The 21,981-nt window shown below is 39.8% G+C and overlaps 3 protein-coding genes across 3 annotated transcripts; 2 read left to right on the top strand and 1 right to left on the bottom strand.

Annotated features, from left to right (window-relative positions):
- Positions 1–1,459: 1,459 nt before the first annotated feature.
- LOC146583538 (transmembrane 6 superfamily member 1-like) lies at positions 1,460–7,759 on the top strand. The gene is made up of 10 exons (XM_085273180.1): positions 1,460–1,888; positions 1,999–2,102; positions 2,320–2,421; positions 2,504–2,603; positions 2,786–2,868; positions 3,046–3,164; positions 3,817–3,921; positions 4,019–4,111; positions 4,208–4,327; positions 6,372–7,759. The coding sequence occupies exons 1-10, from the start codon at positions 1,797–1,799 to the stop codon at positions 6,561–6,563; spliced, it is 1,110 nt and encodes a 369-aa protein (XP_085129306.1). The 5' UTR covers positions 1,460–1,796; the 3' UTR covers positions 6,564–7,759.
- Positions 7,760–8,432: 673 nt separating this feature from the next.
- zrsr2 (zinc finger (CCCH type), RNA-binding motif and serine/arginine rich 2) lies at positions 8,433–15,217 on the top strand. Its single transcript, XM_085273133.1, has 11 exons — positions 8,433–8,740; positions 9,213–9,292; positions 9,387–9,474; positions 9,583–9,691; positions 10,559–10,645; positions 11,039–11,077; positions 12,546–12,676; positions 13,427–13,640; positions 13,754–13,809; positions 13,901–14,010; positions 14,095–15,217. The coding sequence occupies exons 1-11, from the start codon at positions 8,697–8,699 to the stop codon at positions 14,871–14,873; spliced, it is 1,737 nt and encodes a 578-aa protein (XP_085129259.1). The 5' UTR covers positions 8,433–8,696; the 3' UTR covers positions 14,874–15,217.
- LOC146583536 (AP-1 complex subunit sigma-2-like) lies at positions 15,214–21,040 on the bottom strand. The gene is made up of 5 exons (XM_085273147.1): positions 20,854–21,040; positions 20,222–20,400; positions 18,250–18,358; positions 17,969–18,106; positions 15,214–17,261 (listed from the first exon to the last, which is right to left on the bottom strand). The coding sequence occupies exons 2-5, from the start codon at positions 20,398–20,400 to the stop codon at positions 17,214–17,216; spliced, it is 474 nt and encodes a 157-aa protein (XP_085129273.1). The 5' UTR covers positions 20,854–21,040; the 3' UTR covers positions 15,214–17,213.
- Between the last annotated feature and the right edge of the window lie 941 nt (positions 21,041–21,981).

The raw sequence follows: 21,981 nt of genomic DNA, 5'->3' as shown, positions 1-21,981 counted from the left end.
GCTGCTGTATTCTATAATTTTTAAAACCCTTTTTTAATTATTAAACATAAAGTTAAAAATTGTCCCTCGTACTAAATACTCATTCAGTATTTATTGGCAAATATTTGCTTGAATACCCTATTCACTATAGTTATTCAAACAATTACAAAGCATATAGATCAACCCTCTGTGAACTAAGAGAATCATTTATGATTACTTTATTATAAATGTTATGCCAAAAGGGTTGAAATTGGAGTAATATGGCTGAAGGGGTATCTTACTTTTATTTGTAGCTCATGACATAAATGACATAAATAAATACTCAGGACCACCAAAATACTGATTAATAATATTTTATATGCGTTTAACACATGTTTGTAATACTTGTTCTATATGCATGGTAACAGTGTTACAAATCGGTGCTACGATTAGTGTTTTCTTAGAAAAAAGATGCAGCTGTGAATTGCAATAGACTGTGAATTAATAAATGCAGGTGTACTAATAAAGAAATAAAACGCTGAAATGTAATTGTCTTCTTTTGGCTAGTGAAACACTTAACCCAGTCAGAAAAGATTAGAAAATGCTAAATATGTCAAAGAAGACTGACGTTTTGTCGACCAGTGGTAGCTATCAACACATGGATGAAAGTGCCACTTCATCTTTGTCATGTTGTCTCATGGTCTCACTGCTTGTCTATTCTTTTGTCAGGTCGAATAGGTTTCAGTAACAGGACTGTTAGATTCTTCTTTAAAATATGTCAATGTTTAATAAATTGGTTTAAAAATCACAAGAGACGCTACAAAACAAAATGATGGATTTATAACTTATTTTAAATCGTATATTTGACATGTATTTGGTTTTCAAGAAACTAGCCAAAGTGAAAAATGCAATTTAGGTTTTCTCAAGAATAATATCTTTGGATACTTGTTTTCAACAACTGGGTTTAAATTTAGTCTCAGAACAAAAGTAATTTACACACCAAATGTATGTTTTAGTATGTTGTGCTTTTTTTTTTTTGTTTTATCCACTTTTCTTTATTTTCCTATTATAAACCTCCTCATCCTTGCTTGACGTTTTCCAGTTGACCGCGGGGTGTCAGTGTCTCTTCGTTAAAAACAAACACACAAACAAACAAAACCGGTTTTTTCACAGATGGTATAATATATATTTTTGTTAAGCACAGTGAAGCTGCCCGAGAAAAAACATCTTAATTTTTCATTTAGGACGAATATAAAGTTGTGGCGTCCCTGTCCTATTTTGTTATTTTGTAATTTTTTGTATTTTTCATGGACTATCATATAAATTCATTTGCACAGCCTCTATATGTATTATTTTACTATTCCCTCCAGCTTAGTATTTGGATGTATAGAATAATATGAATGAATGAAAAAAATCGCCACTTCCATCAAATCAGAGATTAAAAAAAAAGCAAAAAAAAGTTTCAAAAAGAAGAAGAAGAGAAAGGCACGAGAATTGTTAATTTACTACATTAAGTTCTGCAGAAAGTCGGGGTTTTTTTTACGTTTCTTTCCAGGTGAGGGCCCGCCCCCACCATCTGAAAGCTGAAGCTCGTTTGAGTGTAGTGCATGTGTAGGTAAACAGAGAAAGAGAGAGAGGAGAGCAGGCAGACAGACCAGACAAGATTGAGCATGCATGCGGGAGCCGAGCTCAAAGTTTCTTTTTTTTTTCCGGCAACACTGTGACTTTCCTCCCATCCTGTGAAATGTGACTCGCAAGCTAAGCATGAACATTTTCTGGGGCTGATTTGTTTAATTTAAGATTTTAAGTTCTCGCTCAGACAAATCGCTCGGTGCGCAATGAGCGCGTCTGCGGGAACGGGAGTGTTCCTGCTCTCCCTGATGTCTATCCCCATCTGCTATTTATTCAATTCTCTCATTTACAGCAACAGGTACGTGGAAACTGGTTCACATATTAACTGTTGGAATTCCGACTTCCACCATCAGCAGCGAGGAGTAGCTACTCTGAGAATCATTTATCTGCTTTTTTCCCCCCATGCAGTGCTGAAGCTTTCTTCTTCGCTTGGTGCACAACAGTTCTTATTCTGGCCATTTCAGCTCGTTTTATGCTTAAAAAGAAGGCTCCAGTAGATCCACTTTTTTATGGTAGGATTTCTCAAATGCACGTTTCTTGCTTTGACCAACAGCGACCGAGGGAAGTGTTCATTACAGATCAAAGCTCGAGTTAGGACTTTCTGCATATTGTACCTATAAAAACCTGTTGCAGTATTTAGAAAGCAGTGATTTTTAAAGCAGCACGTAATGTTTGCAAGTTGTCCTGTCTTTAATTAGAAATTAATATATCAAATATACATCTGTGAAGTGTATGCAGTGCATGCATTCCTCAGTGTGGTGAATCTGATCATTGGACTGGAGCAAGACAACATCATTGATGGATTTGTGACATTTTACCTCAAAGAGGCAAGTGTTGCTCTATTGTGTCCAGATTATGAATGCCCCCACTTCCTCACAGTTTTACTGATAAATCTACATCGTGTTTCAGGCAGATCCACATGTCAACACAGCACATGGGCACATGATATCGTACTGGGATGGCTGCGTGCACTATCTCATGTATCTGCTTATGATTGCTGCAATAACTTGGGGGTAAGAGCTGTCTTGTTTCCAAGGTTATTCACCACAGCTGCATCACTAAGTAAGGAAAATATTTGCCACTTAATCCCATCCATATTATACTGTTTGATAAGATAAGCTTGATAATGTATCTATATACCTAATTCTTTGAAACTACAATATGATCATCTGGCTTTGTTACATGGTTTGGGCAGGGACAATTACAGAGCTATTGGACTCTACTGGGTGGGATCTTTTCTCATGCGTGCAATGGTCTACATTCTTGGGAATGCTGTCGGTAAGTACACTAAAAATAATGGGATGCTTTTAGATAGCCTGTGTAGGGTAACCCACATTCCCCCCCCCAACAACACACACACACACACACACACACAGAGACTTTTATATCCCGTTTGCTTACAGGGATTTAAACTAGATCATTTCTGATCTAGTTTTTCCCCTCATTTTTCCCCAGGAAAGTATGGGACTCACGTTGGCCCTCTCTTCATCCTCCATTTGTTGTACATCTCAGTGTCAGTGTGGGCTTGCTTCCGCATCTTTTGTCAGCCTTCTGCACGAGACGTTGAGCTATCAGTAAGAACCTGACCGCCGCCGCTCTCACAGAGAAAACACCTACTTTTATTGCCCTTAGTCCAATCCATCAGTGAGTCCGTCTCAGGTGTCTGTGAGATTATTCTGACGAGTAATTACCACCACAGAAACAGTGCAAAAAAAATGTATGGGCACATTTCTCAGAGTCATTATAAGTTAGGCAAATATGTCTTTGATAGTAGATATATTTAAACATAACTGAAGTTTAAACAGATGCCCATTTATTGGTGACATTTCTTTCTGAAGGGCAGCACAGTGGCAAGGTGGTTAGCACTGCTGCCGCACAGCATCAGCATCAGGCTGGGGTCTTTCTGTGTGGAGTTTGCATGTTCTCCCTCCGGGTACTCCGGCTTCCTCCCACAGTCCAAAGGCATGCAGTTTGTGGGGATAGGTTAATTTGTTAATCCAAATTGCCCATAGGTGTGACTGTGGGAGTGAATGTGAGCGCGAATGGTGTCTGTCTCTGTGTGTTAGCCCTGCGACAGACTGGCGACCTGTCCAGGGTGTACCCCGCCTCTGTGAAATAACTGCGATCTACCTTATATCCACAAGGTAAGGGTTAAAGTGTCTTATCTGCTGGAAACACATCCATACTTTGCATCTGCAAATGTTAGTGTTGCTGTTGTGTTCTCAGGACATCGAGGAGGCTCACAGGGCAGGCTTGCTCCGCAGACCTGTGGACTTGGTATTCATCATCTACCTCATTCCAGCGCTGGCTTTCTGTGTGTTCAGAGGCCTGGTAAGAAACCTCATGGTGATCGGCTTGCCCAGCTCTAGATTACTTTCTTAGCGTTGGGTGTCTCTCACATATCAAACTGTTATGTTATGTGTTCGAGGTTGTTCTTGACTGTTCCAGCAAATGGTGCCAAGACTACACACAACAGTATGAACCATACCTCAAAGACCCTTCAGCCTACCCTAAAGTACAGGTAACACGGTGACAGTAAACACTCCAAAAACGTCACTCTAATGCTGTAATGTTAAGCCACATATCTAAAAAAGTAAACTGTGTCTCTGTTTGACAGATGCTGGTGAGCATGCTGTATTCTGGGCCCTACTACATCATTACTCTGTATGGGCTGTTGGTCCCAGGATGTGACTGGATGCCAGACCTGACTCTTGTACACTCAGGAGCATTGGCACAGGTACTGTTGATCTCCGTATACAATGAGGGGCCCCTCACAAGTTAGAAACACCTAACGTCTCTAACTTGTTCCGAATATCTGGAAACCAAATGTGTAAGTGATGAAAGGGTTGCCAGGTTTTAAAAATGAAAGTCATGTGAAAGAGTCGTTTACAGTCTTTTGTTTTCCCACATGACATCATAGATCCAGGTAGATTATGTAATGTTACACAGAGACTGAGAGCCGGCTTCTGGCCAGTTCGGTAAACTTTCTCCTCTGTAGTGATTGCAAGTTGGTCTTTGTTTAGTGTACTCTTCAGAGCTGACAGACTCCAGTGGCTCTATTTACATCTAAAGATGGAAAGGGAAGAGTTGTGGGAGCGGCTATCGCGCTGATCACATCTCCACTGCACAATGCAGCCATTGTGTTTGAGCTGCAGGCTGGCGCGTCACTCATCGGCAGGATAAGGGCAGAAGCTGACTTCAGACCAAGAGGAATGGTGGTATTGGTGGTATTCACTTAAATGTCAGCTGTTCAGCCAGGATATAAATAGGAAGGTTGATCCTTTGGCAGCCTTGGTTGCTATGAAACATGTCATGTGTCAGCAGCTTTCTACGAAAAGGTAAATGACAGAAGTGTATTAGATTGAAAATCATATGAAGATCAGTGGTGGTGCCAGAATGCAGGCATCGTCAGTCCAGTAAAGGAATAATTCACTCCAAAACAGCTGTTACTTTGTTTTTGTATGCTTCAAATGGGTTTCCTGTGTAAGCCCTTCTTGCTCTGTTATTGTAGATAGATCATTGCTTCCAGCAAGAAAATGTGGGCTTTAGCATCACAAGATTTCCTATAAGATTTATGACTTTGAACTGATGTTTAATTTACTAATACATGATAATAAGACAATAATGTGCCCAAATGTCTCACTATCCCAGACCACTGAGATTCTGTGGGACAAAACAACAACTAAAAATCTTAGTTATTATAGTTTTTTATTTTCTATTATTTTCTGTTTTGATTTTTTTTTTAAATTCAGTTTAGTTTCAGTTAGGATATTTCTGCTATATTCTTATTTTATTTTTGTTAGTTTTCCAACTTCACAAAACAATTGCAGTTATTTTAATATTTGGTTTTTATTTCTGTTAACTAACATTTTTCTACTTTTGGTTTTTAGTTTGGTTTTAGTTAACTATATTAACCCTGGTGCTGACATCTAATTCTATCTTGTTTTCTAAAATTCATAATTCTTTTTGAATTCTTTTGAATATTCATTTTTTTTTACATCATGAGCTCAAAATATTGTTAAAAATGTAAGAGATATTTAAGACCAAGATACACGGTATGGACAAACGTATTGGGCAGCACCTTTTAGTGACTGAATTCAGGTGTTTCGTTCAGTATTGAGCTGTGCAGCCACCCTTTATAAACATTTGTGTAAGAATGGGTCCTTCTAAACAGCTCACTGAATTTGAGTGCAGCAAGTCAGTGTCTGAAATTTCTTCCCTTCTAGATAGATATTGCTTTGGGGCTTGTGTTTCTGGCCTGTACACTTTAGTTCCAGTGGAGGGGACTCTTAAAGTTTCAGGTTACAAAGACATTTTTGACTATTAACAGTTTAGGGAAGGGCCTTTTTCTTTCCCAGCATCTCTGTGCACCATGCCATAAAGCAAGGCCCATGAAGCTTTGGTCAAATAAGTAGACTTGACACAGCCCTGACCTTAACCCCATTTACCACCTTTGGGATCAACCAGAATGGAGGTTGTGAGCCGACCCCTCTTGTCCAACATCAGTGTCAGGCCTTGCAAATGCCCTTCTGGGTGAAAGGGCAAATATTTCTACAGGCACCGTTCAAAATCTTGTAGAAAGCCAGAAGAGTGGAAGCTATAGCTGTAAACAGGGACCAACTCCATAGTAATGCCTATGAATTCACAGTGGGATGTGAAACAAGCTCCTGCAGATGTAATATGTAGGTGATCTTTGTCCATATAGTGGTTATATAAGAATCTTGGTGAACATACCAGCTGTGAAGCACATGCTTATTATCCCTCTCTGCTGCGTTTCACAGGCCCAGTTCTCCCACATCGGTGCATCTCTTCACACACGGACACCGTTTTCATACAGAGTACCTGTGGACAGCCAGCCTGTCTTCTTGCTGGTCAATGTGCTGTACATGCTGGTGCCTCAGGCTCTGTGCTACCGCTGCTGCACACAGCCCGCCTTCTTCCTCAGGACAGCGCCAGAGAAGAAAAATGAATGACAGACTGTCGGGGGGACAGAGAGAGTGCCACAGATGCCAAAGATGCCTAAAATAAAGGCCCGAAGAACTCGCAAATTCCTGCTGTGTTTGCAGTTATTAGCGGTTGCTATTTTAGAGAGGAAACTGCCACCTGTAAACTTCATGGGGTTATGTGGAGGTGCTAGAAATGGACAAAAATGGAAATTGTGCCATCTACTGTTTTTGATCTGCCGCTTTTTATTGAAAATCTCTGTGTAAAGCAGCAGCATCCACATAAGGCACACACAATGTTACACTGCAGGCAATGGTGCGTTAGAGTTGTGTAACAGATTGATATGACTCACAATAATCATTGTTTGGTATAAAAACAAAACTGTCGTTTGTCGCTGAGATTTCTGCACAGTGCCTACTTGGCAAATAAATTAATGTGACTGTGCCTTTCACAGTATTTATTAGCTAATAGCAATTTTTTAAAATTTCTTTTAACTTTTTGTTTTTTTATTCAGTGTGGTTTCAGTCAGTTTGCAGAGTGGGTTCCCTTGATTCAGTTTAGTTTTAATTGTCTGAAAATGATTAGTTTAAGTTTGGTTTTTAGTAGATTCCTTGTTAGTCTGAGTTTCCTCAATTACATTTTAATTATTATTGTATGCCAGGGGCAAAATTTAGGAAAATCCTTACAGCTAATGCAATGAAATCTGTAACAAACTAACAAATACTAAACTTAAGGATATTTTCTATTAATTTTTTTCTTTTCCAAGTTCACAAAATCATTTAATTTCATTTTTTTGGTCTAGTTTTTATTTTTATTTTGTTAACTAAAATGGGGTTTGTTTGTTGTTGTTGTTTTTAACATCTAGTTCTAATTCACAAGCACTGTCTCCCTGCATTAAACAGTTACATCCGTTATATCTGACACCACCACCATCCCACTTTTAGGCGCTCTCTAGCCCTCATACAATCCTGCTTTCATCTTAATGGGATTAATTGTGATGAAGAAAAGCATAGCACTGAAATGAAATAATAGTTATGGAAAAAATAATAGAAATCTAAACCTGCCCTTGTACTGCCATTGCACCGCCTCTTTATTTCATCCTTTGCGTCTTTTATAATCCTCTTGTGTGCTACATGCTGTGTTATTATATTTGGCCTGTATTTTGTTATTTGTTAATCAAGATGCTCTATAAAATGATCTCTGATGATAGTTAATAAAGTTGTAGACAGACTTTTTTTGTACACAGACTTAAAAAAATAGATTATACTGAATAGAGAGCAGACCTTTTATTCCCTTTTAAAAATCAAAGTATTTAGTTTAAACCAGAGGGGAGTTTTGTTTTCAGTATTAAGTAAGAAGGTGGAGAAGTTGTGAGTGGAGAAAGTGGGGTTAGCCCCCAGTTCCACAGGATAGCCATAGCACCATGGTTTAGTCTTAGACCAAAACCTCATTTAAGGATTTAGGAAAACAAAAGAGCAAAAGCTAATTTAGCTTTTTCTAAGGTGGTAGAGGAGAGATGAAGACTCAGTTGGTAATAGATGTGTAGCACAGTTAAGCTTAGATAACTGACCGAGGGGTTTTCTGTGCACAAGGCAGAATTTATAGCTATGGTATGGGTGCTGCAGTGGGTGGAGGAGGTCAGATTGTGGAAATTGCACATGTGAAGAAATGGAAACTGTTAAGCATGTTTTGATGGACTGCTCCAGCTATTTTATTGAGACAAATATTATAAACATTAAGACTTTTCTCCTAAAACCAGTAATCGACTTGTATCATTAGGAAGTTTTAAAGGTTTTTTTTAATCTAAAGTTCTGCACCCAAATGGACTACTCGTAAGGATTTAATCCTTGATGTACATTTAGGAAGTACCTGAGGAGGGCAGCAATACGCCTGTGTTCCGTCCTGCCTGCCGGAATTCCACAAAGAAGAAGATAAAGAAGGCAAAACAACTCCGCATGTAGCTAACATTTACAATAAACATTTTTTTAGTTGTGCCTCTAGCTTGACAAATTATTCCACCTGGGAAATATTTCGTATAAGCAGAGAAGATTTTCTCTAATGTTTCTAATTACATGCTGGCGAGAACAAACAACGCGGGCAGAATTACACTGGGCAGCTAGGGTTAGCCAAAGAAGCTAACCAGCTAGCTCCCATTAGCTGCAATGGCAGCGTCCACTCCTCCAGTGATTTCAGCTCCTGTATTAAGGTCTGTGTTTCTTTGTAGGTCTTTTGAACGTATTTATGTAATGATTTTGAGACACGTAGACAACAGTGGCTTCTGCATGCATTTAAAGTGTTGTTAAATAAACGCCGTAATCGTACAAATTTAGCCTTAGGTTAGATACATTTTTATGAGTCTGGTGGTACTAAAGAAACCGATTTGAATGCCTGAGCCTTTTCTTTGCAGATAGTGAGATTTTTTTAGTATTGGGAAAGGCAGAAGGTGGTGTAATATGGCTAACTGAAGCAAATGGCACATGAAGTCTGTCTTCTTCAGAAGCACCAGTGATGGGAAGAGTTCAGTGATCATTATGTGTGACAGGGCACAGGGTCTGCTGTGAACACTGGCTTTTATTGTTTAAGGTGCACTCTCTTGTAAGAGCTGTGCAAGCCCCGGCTTAGTCTCCCATCATCTGCTCCTCTGTTGTGATTATTGTTTTCAATCTCTTTCACTTCAGTCAGAAGCAACGCAGGGCTGCTCTGAGGAAAGAGAGGAGGAAACGGAAACGCCAGGCTCTCGCCCATGCTAGAGAACGAGGTATGTGATAGATGTATGAGTCCAGGTTGTGTTGTTCTCATTTGTCTAGTTGCGGTTGTTAAGCAAATTCTTCACCACCATTTCTCTGTTACAGATTTAAAAAATGGAGCAAGCCCTACTCCTGGAGAAGAAGACGAAGTAAATGAAGACGGTGAGGATGACGATGTTGCAGAGGAAGAAAGGTAGGGCCATACTGACGCTGCTCTGAAGCTGCTCATTCATTGATAGCAGCATAGACCATTTTGCTGCACATGCTGGATGTGTTTGATTTTGTATTTATTTACCTTTAGACAGCATCTTCATGAAGAGTGGCTGGAAAGAGAGCGGATTGCCCAAGAGGAGTTCAGACTGCGTTTGGAGAAGGAGGAAACAGCAAGGAAAAGAAAAGAGGAGGAGGAGGTATAGGGATGGGAATTGACAGGAATTTAGCGTTACTTATTCCGTTATCAATATCAATTATGGATTTAATTCCTTATCGATTCTCTAATCAATTCTCATTGAGTTAGAGAATAAAATGTAGTACAGATGTAGCTAAAGGTATATGAGAGAGCCTCTGAGTCAGTCTCACTCTGGCAGACCTCGTCAACTAAATGTTAATACGAGATGGAGATTATTCATACAGTATGGCGCTAACATATTACAATCAACATGATCTGGAGAAGTTTTATGTTGCTTGTGCCGTAAGTTTCCCCTCGAGAGTCGCCACCGTCGCTAAGCAGCGTACCAAAGACATTACAGTAGTGCAAATTAACTGTGTGGTCAAATGTTTGAGCATGTTGGAGGCACTTCTCCCCTTTGTTATGATCAAAGCTCTGCACGTGTGCCTGATCTTGCTTGTTTCATTCAGTCATTATTCTGGTGAACATGACCAGTTTAGTCTAGCTCAGTCCAGCGCACAGCATCCTGCTGCTGTAAATATTGACTGGAGATCCCAGCAAATCCATTGTTCTGTTTGAGTAATGGCTTTTACAAACTGCAGTTCAGATCAGAATTTTACTGAGCATTTTTAATTATTTACATTTAAAAACACATTATATTTCATTTCGCTTTTGTATGGGATAAATGCCCAGTACAGCTGACTGGATAAAGACAGTCCAGGCATGATGGCCATACCAGCTTGATTTAAAAGAGCTGCATTTGTGGTGAAATGGAAAAAAGCAATTCATGGCACCAAAATAAATGGAAATGACAGCACAGTGGAATCAGTGGAAATGATTTGCAATAAGAATTCCAAATAACTGTCTTTATGTCTTTTTGTGTCTGTAGCGGATGATAAAGGAGGAATGGGAAGCGCAACAGAGGCGAGAACAAGAAGAAAAAGAGCAGAAGCAGCAGGAGAAGCGAGACAGAGAGGTGATATGGGCTCCAGGAGGATAGAAACAAAAAAGACATATATATCCTCTTCTCCATAATCTTGAGAGCTAATGAACCGGCTTAATGTCTCACCCACTGATTGTTTCTTTTGTAACGTGTTTGTGCAACTTTTCCTTGACTGAACCATTTTACTCCTTAACTGAGATACACTCAAAGAGAAAACCCTCAGCTCTCACAACAAGGATGTATCTTTTATATTGTGTGAAAGCTGTGAAATCGCTCCACTAGTGTTGAAAGGATACCTCCCATTAACAACTTTTTTTGTGCCTCTCAGTCTCTGTGAACGTGGTCTTAACCCACAGAAAGCAGATATGCTGCAGTTATATTGACTTCTACACATTTTCACCAGCCGTGTCTTTACACCATTTGTAGGAGGCTGTTCAGAAAATGTTGGATGAAGCTGAAAATCAGGTATTCACACACACAAACACGAGTAAAAACTGTCTGTCTTAGCCACAAACCCCCCAAAGTATCATATAGTACATATATACTACTGGTATTTGTCTTTTAATGGGACTTAACTTGAATCAGTTAAATAAAGTTCAGTTAAATGCCACTAACAGTGGAAATTCTCCCAAGCCATCATGACTTCAGAAATAAACTTTGAAAATAAATGAGACGCAGAATGATAGTAACTCATTTCCAGTATATTGTATTTTGTATATGTGCAGATTAGCAGGAAGTAGGGCTGTTCGATATAACGATACATATCGGATGACGATATAAAAACGTCTATCGTTTCATTTTACGCTGTCGTTTGTTTCGTGGTGTCGTAAAATAAACTGTTTACGGCAATATCTTTTCATCGTTTTGATGGTCACTGTAGTGGCTATAACTTCTTAAAGTTCTCTCTTTCTCTTATATTTAATATAACCACACTACAGACGGACAAGCGACCTGTCTGCTTGTTTATTTTCCACATAAACCTTTCACAATAAAGCTCAAGATCCTGTTGAGACTTTTCAAAATAAACAGAATCACGTGAAAGAGTATGCAGAGTATTTGCAGATGAGAAGCAAAAAAGAGCCGTCAGGTGCTAAAAAATAAACCTTAGACTCAAACTTTAGAACAGGCTTTTCCCCGCAGCACACTGTGTAATAAATATTTACAAAGAAAACGGCGGCTGTTACAACTTATGTCTAAAAATGTATAGTTTCATTACTAAACTAACTAAACAGCACTAAAACACTCGACTCCAGGTACACAACGCCCAGCTGGAAACACTTCACGCAAGTCGAGCTCCCCGAGATTCACAGAATTTACAGAAAATGTAAAATTTTTGTGATTTATATCGTTATCGGACGATAGATGTCTTATATGGGGATATGACATTTTGGTCATATCGCACAGCCCTAGCAGTAAGACTTGTAGTTACTTCTCAGGAAATGGAAAATATATTTCTTTATTTTAAAAAAAATTGCTTTTCTATCAAATCATCAGGGAGTGTGATATTTTTTTCTTTTTCTGTTTAACCAAATATAGAGATTTGGAACAGACCTGGTTTAATGACAAAATATTATTTTAATATTGTTAAATGTTAGTGTTTGTATTGGCTGTGTACAAATAAAAGCTTTAGGCCTTGTTGTCCAATGTTTTTAAACTCAGCCAGATACTTTCATTTGAGCCTACTGTTCATTTTGATGACTTTTCATGGGCTTTTCTGTCACAAGGTTGGCCTTAAATTTTACTCAAAGTGGTATTTAGAAGCTCTGAAGTTTTTTATTTCACTTGTTTATACCTAGAGACGCATTTAAATTCTTTCAATTCAGTTTACTCTAACTAGTGTGACGGCACTTTGGTGTCATTGCAAACATCTCTAAATCTAATAAAAGACTGAAAACTAAGACAGTTTAAATATTGCTCATGGCCTGTCTTACAGCTGGATAATGGTGGCCCGTGGATGAACCCTGAGGCTCCTGTGACAGTGAACTCTGAGAACTTTGGAACGGAGCGTGACGTAGCCAACTGTCCGTTCTTCCTCAAGACTGGAGCGTGTCGATTTGGAGACAGGTACTGATGGGTTTTGGTTTCTTCTGAGTTGTTGATAATAATAATTATAACCATAATAATAATAATAATACATTTCTTTTTAGGTGTCTTTCAAAACACTCAAGGTTACCTCACCCAGAAGAGTTAAGAACAATAGGAATAGACAAAAAATCCTATAAAATTAAGAGCAAAGTTGCAATCAGAGTGAATAAACTAGTTTAAAGAGGTGCGTTTTGACATGCCACTGATATGCCCTTGAAAAGAAAGCGTCCTGGCATGGATGACCCCCAGACTCTTAATCTGAGGCGAGGGAGAAACTAAGGAGTTGTCAACAGGGAATGAATAGCTGTTACGTTTGGACAGTGAGAAGAACCTCTGTTTTATCACTGTAGTTTGAGAAGGTTGCAGTAGAACCAGGATTTAATTTCCTGGAGGCAAACACAGAGGGCAGTGAGTGGGAGGTGCTGGTAGTTTGGCATGTGGGTAGAGCTGGGTGTCATTGGGATAACAATGGAAACCGATTTATGGAAGATTTGACCAAGAGGAAGGAGATGAGAGAAAAAAAGGCGGCTCAGGACAGATACCTGGGAGACTCCAGTAATAACTGGAAATTGATGGAATTTGAATTTTTCAGTTGAATGAACGGAGTGCGTCCAGTGATTTCAATAGGAGCTAGTCTGTCAAGAAGAATGTTATGTTAGGTTAAATTACACGATGACACTAAAGTGGCCTTTCCCCATGTATTTGAATGTCTTCTCTCTATGAATCCAGATGTTCTCGAAAACATACGTATCCTGAAACCAGTCCAACGCTGATGATCCGCGGAATGTTTAGAACGTTCGGTATGGAAGAGTCGCGCCGTGATGACTATGACATCGATGCTTGTTTGGAGCACAGCGAGGAGGAGATGCAGGAGTCCTTCCTCGAGTTCTACCACGATGTTCTGCCAGAGTTCAAGAGCGTCGGCAAAGTGTTGCAGTTTAAGGTGAGATGACATCAAGAAGCTTTCCTCCCGTCATCCTGTCTGTGTTGTAAAACAGACTCACTTATTCCCCTTAAAAACATTTATAGATTTCACCTATTCCTCTCCTCTAATAGGTCAGCTGTAACTATGAACCACACCTGAGAGGAAACGTTTATGTTCAGTTTGACACGTAAGAAGTCACTCAGCCACTTCCCGTCTCTTTGCAATTGAAGTAACACTTCAGAGAAAACACATCATTCTTTGACTTGTTGTCTCTCCAGAGAGGAGCAATGCAAAGATGCCTTCATCAAATTCAATGGGAGGTGGTATGCAGGCCGGCAGCTTCACTGTGAGATATCACCTGTTACACGGTGGAAGAATGCCATATGTGGTGAGCTACTTTTTAATGCTGACTGCATGCAGTTTCACTTGAAGACATTCCCACAGTGTTTAGCTTGTTTGTTTATCTTCTTAGGATTGTTTGACAGACACAAGTGCCCTAAAGGGAAGCACTGCAACTTTCTGCATGTATTTCGAAACCCTGGGAATGAATTCTGGGAGGCTGACAGGGACCTGCACATGTCCCCTGACCGCAGTGTAAGGGGCAGTCACAGAGACGGGTGGCATTCGAGCCGATCATGGAGGCAGCGTCATTACAGCAGGAGCCCGGTGAGATCGGAGAGATCTGAAAGGAGACGAGACGAAGACAGGCGAAGGAGCAGGAGCAGAGAGAGGAGGCCGTCATACCACAACAGAGAGGACACACGGTCGTCCAGATCCAGACACAGTGACTGGTGGAAAGACAGGCGAAGGAGCAGGAGTAGAGGCAGGTCAAGGAGCAGAAGTAGAGACGACGAGCAAGACAGGCGGAGAAACAGAAGTAGGGACAGAGAGAAGGAGCATAGGGGTAGAGATCAAGAGAGAAACGGTAGAGGCACGAATGACGTCGCTCACATGGGAACGAGAGAAAAGTCGAGAAGTAAAGAAAGAAGCCCCAAGTCACCTGATAAAAGTAAGAAAAAGTCTAATGATGACAGCAGCACACATCGTCGCCACAAACACTCCAAAAAGAGCAAGAAGAAGAGCAAGAAGAAGAGCAAGAAGAAAAGCCATTTGCCTGAAGAGACAGCTTCATCTGGAGAGTCAGAAAAAGAGGAGTCAGGGGAGGAGACGGTGGAAAACCTTTCAACATCAAGTCCCGGTGGAGAGAGAAATGAGATGGAGCGAACGCAGAAAAACAGTGAAAGTGAATAGTCCGAGGAAATGTGAGGTGACCTCACTGAAAATATGCTCTTTTTGTAGCGCACATTTTAAAATCTACAAATCAGATTTTCCTAAAAATAACTTCTAGAAATTTGTGCACACTGAGATACATCTCCGCCTTACCGATCTGGATTTTAAATGAATAAAAAGGGATGCATTGCAGTTTGTGAGTCCTGAGATCACTGTATGCGTTAATCCAGTTTAAAATGCAATGATTTTAATGTATTCAACATTGGCACTTGTAAACACCTTTTGTGTACATATGTGAATATTTTCAAGATGCTCATTGTGGCACTACATGTTACGTAAAAATATAAAAACAAAAAAACCCTTGCTTTTTGAATACATTTATTTTTAATATCTTTCAAATATAAGAAAAATGTGTTGTCAGTGTTTAATACAAAAACTGATTTCTTTTGCACAAATCAAAGTTTGATAATACGAGTGTTCAACGACAACAGTTTTGATCTTGATAAGAAAAAAAGACTTCCATACAGTTTGAGATGAGTAACTATTTAGAAGTTGTTTCCTTGCACATTACAATGATATACCTGATATCTGCAGTTCATGTTTTTATGTTCCCACTCCATGAAGAAAGTCATGATCAACATGTCTGGGTAGACTGGAGTAATTCCATAATACTGGTTTATTGTAGCCAAATAATTCCCACATCCAGTGACATCAACCTGCAGTTATAAATCCCTTTTTTCTGCTGTTTTAGCCTCCTATAGACACCACTGAGAAGGTAAAACACAGTGTTCTTTGGTCATATGTTAGTCGTTAAGAGTAAGCCAGAGCTATATAATACACAAAATAGTGGTTTTATTTGGGTCACTATCCTAACCTAATTCAGCACTAAGGGAGGAACTGGACCTAAGATATACTTTCAGAGGCTTTTACAAACCTCAGTGTTTTTTTTTGTTTGTTTTTTTTGTAAGGACAATAAGTCGATGGTCAAAAACACTACAGAAATACAGTATAGCAAACGTGACACTAGTTACACAGAAACCACCCACATATAGCAAACAATTAGTCTGGAAATGTGAATATGAAATGATTCATTTGAAGAGAAGAATCACAGAAAATAAACCTGTATTAAGTGTTAACACAGACACAATGATTATTAAATGTGTAATTTTAGTTACTGGGTTCAGTTTAGCCATGAATAAGTGATTGTAACAGTGTCTGTGTTTCCCTTAACAGCACTGGCCCCAGCTGGTGGCTTTGATGCATTACCATTACATATGAGCATGCAACATAGGAACTGGTTATTTGTTCACTCATTCAGTCCAACCCTTGTACCTGAACATTTTCAGATGAATATGTTTTGTTTTTTTTAAACTTGTTATGCCACTTAACACTGGCTGTGAGACAATGAGGCATAAAAAGGTATCATGGGATGAACCAGCATCATCTCTACACGTGTTAAAAAAAAAAAAAAAAAAAAAAAACTATGCAAAGGACCAATTTCAAATTTTATCTTTAAGCACTAGGAGCCTGTAACCCCATAAAAAAAACCCAAACACCATTTTTCGCCATTTCTTCAGTTGAATCTCAAAAATGTCAGAAATAACAGTCTGAAGTACAGAAAACTGCACTTTTGCAGCAACAAGTCAATTCCCAAAGAGCTGTTATCTTGGCGTAGTGTGCAGTGGAGCCTTAAAACTGAGGAAACTGGACAAAACGATCTACAGCACCATCTGAAGAAGAGCTTTAAATGTCCTTTCAGAACTATTCCTGAACACTAGTTTCTTGCACAGCTGATTTAAGAGAGTTCAGGCTGCAGACTCAAGATGATTAGACCAAACAGAATTTTTCAGGCTGTACTTCCACATATGTTTTTACATGTTTCAATAAACCACTGCACCCATATTCAATTTTCCTAGCAAAGCATAAAGAATCGAGGGGTAGTTCAAGATTTTTTGCAGTGCTGTATTTTCATGATTCTTTGCTATGTGATGGTAAAACATGAGAAGCACCAGCTGCAGCCACAACACCTTAACAAGCACTTGAGGCCAAACATGTACAGCTCTGCAGTGGGTGATGATGGATTATCTAATGGTGCTGGAGTTCATGTCAGTGCTACATTGTTCTCTGTGGAGTTTTAAGTTAAGGGAGTGAAGTACGCCAAGTGCTGCTGAATACAGTGAGGGAGCTTGCACATAGGGAACACATCAGAACCACAGTTGGCACTACACTGAAAGGACAATACAGGATAGTACAGTACATAGATGGTGACCACACTCACACACACAACACTGACACGGTAAACAGGAGAGGACTTAGTCGACACACGGAGGTGAGAATCAAACAAGGCAGAAACACGTTGATCTATGTCAGCCCAATCTCTTCTAAAACGCTCCGTGGTGCCTCAGCCTCCTGCAGAAGAAGACAGACAAGTGCTCTTTAAAGCTGTTATGTCAGGTTCTTTAAGTACCTCTTACAAAACATAATTAATAGTGCATGAGTCATAATTACTAGCTGCTGAATCTAAGATGGGAACAGAGGGGCTTTACAGTGAGTTACAGGCATGCAAAGCCAGTCCTGTTATAACAATAGTGCTGCATGCTTTGCTTTAAATAAATCAAAGAGCACTGAATCTGTCCACTGGAAACAGCCACCTAGGCAGAACGTTCTTTAGTGCACTGGCACAAGAGATAGAAAGAGGTATTAATCAAGTCCTGCAGCCTAAGAATAAACATGATAGCAGGTGCAGGTGAGTGTAAGGTGGAGAAAGCCAGCCTTCTGTTTGGATCAACACTTGAATTGTTGAGTAAAATTAATTCTATTTTCACAAAGTCAGTGCTCCAGCAACCAACAGAAAGTTACTGAATTTTGGCAATGTTTCATTTTGAAAGGATTTATGTCTGTTTTTGTTTCAGCTTATCAAATGTGAAGAACTGCTAGCTTTCCTTGTCTTACTTGGCAGTAAAGATAACACCTTTAGATTTTTGAAGAAAACAAAAAATCCCCCACAAAAACCAAACAAACATGATAGGTTTATCAACACTTCGTCATTGCAACCCCCTGTTCATAGTTACAGGTCAAATGGATTTATTTATCTGCTGAAGAAGAACTGAGCGTACCTCCTGCAACAGGTCAGCCTGCTCGATGGCCTTCAGCACATTCTTCTTGGATGTTTCCTGGGCCTCTCCGCCCAGCAGGAACTCATCCAGGATGAAGTAAGCCTTCTCAAAGTTGAAGATGATATCCAGCTCGCACACCTGAGAGTCCACAAAACAACAAATAGCAGCAGATCAGAGGAGACACTGTCCCTACTAAAAATCCTTGCAGTAACATTTTAACAGATTTCCCCTTCTGATACCATCGATCAGCATGTTATGTGCGTGATGTTGACACGACTTACGCTGCCAAAATATTTGTCCAGCAGCTCCACGTATCTGTGGATGATCTCGAGTGTGATCAGCTCATTATCCTGATCCTCGACGGCACAGCAGAAATACAGGCTTGCGTATCTAGTACACGAAGAAAGAAGATATGCAAAGCATCAATATTTGTGACATCAGCAGTATTAAGGAATGCATTAAGACTGTTAAGTGTATATTTGGTAATAAAAGTCAGTCACAAAAAAAAGAAAGAAGCATAGACACCAAGCTAAAATGTCTAATGTCTGGTCCAGAATGTGATAGAAAGAGCATGCAGCGATATCACAACCCAGCAAGTGTCTGCAGGGCATTTAAAAATGGGCAGGAAGTTAATGCTGAGATAATACACTCACAATCTTTTCTTTTGATACACCTGTTCAAATGCTCCGTCATGCAAATATTTGATCAGACAATCACATGTTACGAATACAACACATTTAGGCCTGTGTATTGAACTGCATGTGTGTGTATAATACTGCACTATCATGTGGCTGAACTGTTTGTTTGTTTTGCCTTGATAAAGTGGACATTTACATTACTTATGAGTCATATGTTCATGACAAATCAGGCAATCTCCCCATCTACTCTGATTTTTGGCAGTTATTATTTGAAAAGAAGGTGTTTTTGGCTTCCACGACACACCAGAAGGTGAGCTCTAGATGCCAGAAATCTCAGCGCCTGACAAAATAATCACTGAATCACCAGCTCCCATTAACCACCCCAACAAACCACCACAGATTTACCAGTGATGCAACGAACCAAACGTTAACACATCCTACTGATAAGATCATACCCTGACCTAAAGAAATTACACAACAGTCGGAGTGAAGCTTATCTGGGCCATTTACAAGTTAAACATAAATGCCTGAAGTCAACGATCCTCTTCCTAATGGCTTTTGAAGGTTTCAACCACACCACAGTCATCATGAATTCGGGAACTGAAACTACGCAGTTCTCTTCCTTATAAACGTCTGTTGTCATGTGAACAGTGTTTTATACAAGTTAAAACACCTTTCCACGAGCCAACTCCATCTGCTGCTGAGACGCAAACTGAAACAATGAAAAAAAAACTAGTATGTGCACCTGGAAACTGGCACTTCACAAGTACCAGCCCTTATTATATTGCTAACAAGGAGGGACAACCATTCAGGAGCCGTCAGACGAGAGCCATTTTGGCCTGACATGAACAGTACACTTGATCAGCTATGATACAGCGAGCAGGAACGCACTGAGTCCACATATCAGGCACCACTGTTTCACCCTGGAAGAACTGTCCCCATCCCACATGTGCCAATATGGACATCTCTTGGCAAAGCACTCAATCCTGACTTCCCTAATGAATTTCTACTTCAGTTTATTTAAGTCACAAATATTCACACCAAATTTACTTTTTTTCCCCTGTTTATTTAAGTCACAACTTGTAGTGCACGGATTACTGCTTCAAAATATGGCAACAGGTAGTCTGGTGCTGCTTGAGGCAGCAGGGGAGAAGCGAGAGGGAGTCTAATTAACACAGGTAATTAATGTTGGGAATTACTCTCTCTCCTTTAGGTGTAGTGTGTTGGAATCCACAACCTAAGGGAAGAAGCACTGGAAGGGAGTGGGAGTTTGCTCCCACCAGTTGGGATTTAGAGGAGCACGCATCTTGCTTTAATTCCTCTCACTACTCTCCTCCCTCCTGAGGAGAACCGACGACTGGCACACTAAAAAACAAAATCCCAATAAATAATTTTTTTGACCATTTCTCAACTCAAGTGAACCAATACAAGTTACTTTGTAGAAAACAAATGTTGGTGCTAATAAGCATTACTTAATCTTTAAGGGCAATATTGTGCTGTTGCATTTGAGGATCTGATCTACTCTTACCTACTGCACCAAAAGCTGAGTGCAAATGCCACTTGTGATAGAAAGGGAGAGCGTGCAGCTGTATCACAACTTGCATTATACACCTACCTTTTGTACACAATCTTCAGGTCTCGCCACTCCAAGAAGCTGCACATTTTGGGCTTCCTGGCCAGTATAGTCTGGACCAGATCCCTGGAGATCTTCTTTCTCTCCTTGTCTGACAGAGGAACATACCACTTCTGCAGCCGCAGCTTTCCCTGCCGGCTGAACAGCAGCATGAACTGCATCTGCGGGAGGAAGTCCAGTTATACAAGAGTGAGATAAACACCGACTGAAGGAGTTATTTGACGATGAGAGAGAAAGATGAGGAGAAATTAAAATAGCTAGAGGGGGTGCAATCAGCAAGCCTGTGGCAACTACTGAATAACACGTTGGCATGGTATGAAACTTTGAATAACCCAGTTGACTTAGTCACAACAATAAGGAGAGACGTCCAAACAGGAAATACACACATTCTTGACAATGATAACACGACCGCCTAGCCGCCCGTTAAGAATGTGTCCAACTTGAAATATTTTACGTTGAAGAGGTTTTAATACAAAGTTGCATTAGCTAATATCAGCTAATCTTAATTGACGGCCACATAATAACCTCAACAACGCGTCTCGTGTCATTTGCGCCCCATCCTGCGAAGGGTTATCTAGCTAAAGCATGCACAAGAAGTAAACACCAGTCTTTACCTTCGACCAAAACGTGAAGATAATCACTCGGATGACTGCTAACTTCACTATGTCCCAGCGAAATACACAAAAAAAAAACGAGTGAAGAAGCTGCTTCTGTGTATCTGCGGTTTAGCCCCTCACCCAGCTTGTTGCTAAACTAGCTAGCGGGTAGTGGTCGATGGTAAGCAGCGATTGAGACGGCTGCGCTGTGATTGGTTTAAAAAGCCACAGCTCTGAAATTTGATTGGATTAAAGATTCCGTTATTCGTTACGTTATTACAAGGAAACAGCAATGGCTGCCTGTGTGTGTAAAGTTACCACTCAGTCAAATTTACTTCTTGTTCAGTAAAGAGCGTATATTAATCCAAGTAACTGTTTTCACGATATATATGACCCAACTCTAAACATAGTTGCGATTCGGTGTAATTTTTACATTTTTGATGATTTCTTTGAAATTTTCTTTTTCCAGGGTTTAATGATTGTACGGCGTGCATCTTTTATTACTTTAAAAAACTAGAACTGGTGCACAAGTTTTAATTTATTTTGAATTTCTCAATTCCACACAAGGTGGAAAGTATACATACATGTTCACATACATACTTACACCCCCACTAATATCTGGTTATCCATTTGCCAGTTGCAGCTTGACCAGATGCGTTTGGTTGCCATTAACAAGCTTCAACAATGCGGCATTATTTTGGCTCGATATTTGAACACTCTTCAAATATATGAAGATATATATATATATATATATATGAAATAGTGGAGTTAATTTAAATTGGTTGGTTTCCTGTCACGGATCCAGCTTTTAAGCATAGTCCACAAATTTTCAAAAGGGTTGAAGTCACAGCTTTGGGAAGACCGCTCTAAAAGGATAATGTTAGCTTGCATTATTAATTTCAAAACCAGTTTTTATGTGTGTTTGGGTAATTGTCCTGTTGGAATACCCAGTTGTGTCTAGCTGTTGATTTCATTATCTGTAACTACATCCTCATTTTAGTTTTGACAGCATTTCTAATAGATAATGGCAGATGGCTTGAGCATGAATTGAGGCTGCAGTTTGGGGAACTGTTTTGCCTCAGAGGGAACTGGTGGTGGCTCCTGAGCCACGCAGATGTCCATGTACTAATGACAAGTATATAAATT

Source organism: Mchenga conophoros, linkage group LG1 (assembly GCF_057382185.1).
Source record: "Mchenga conophoros isolate Kocher_MC1m ecotype Shallow Benthic linkage group LG1, M_conophoros_male_GT1.1, whole genome shotgun sequence".
Classification (NCBI taxonomy): Eukaryota; Metazoa; Chordata; class Actinopteri; order Cichliformes; family Cichlidae; genus Mchenga; species Mchenga conophoros.
The sequence above is the reverse complement of the archived record's forward strand: the minus strand, read 5'-3'. Positions and strand labels throughout refer to the sequence as shown.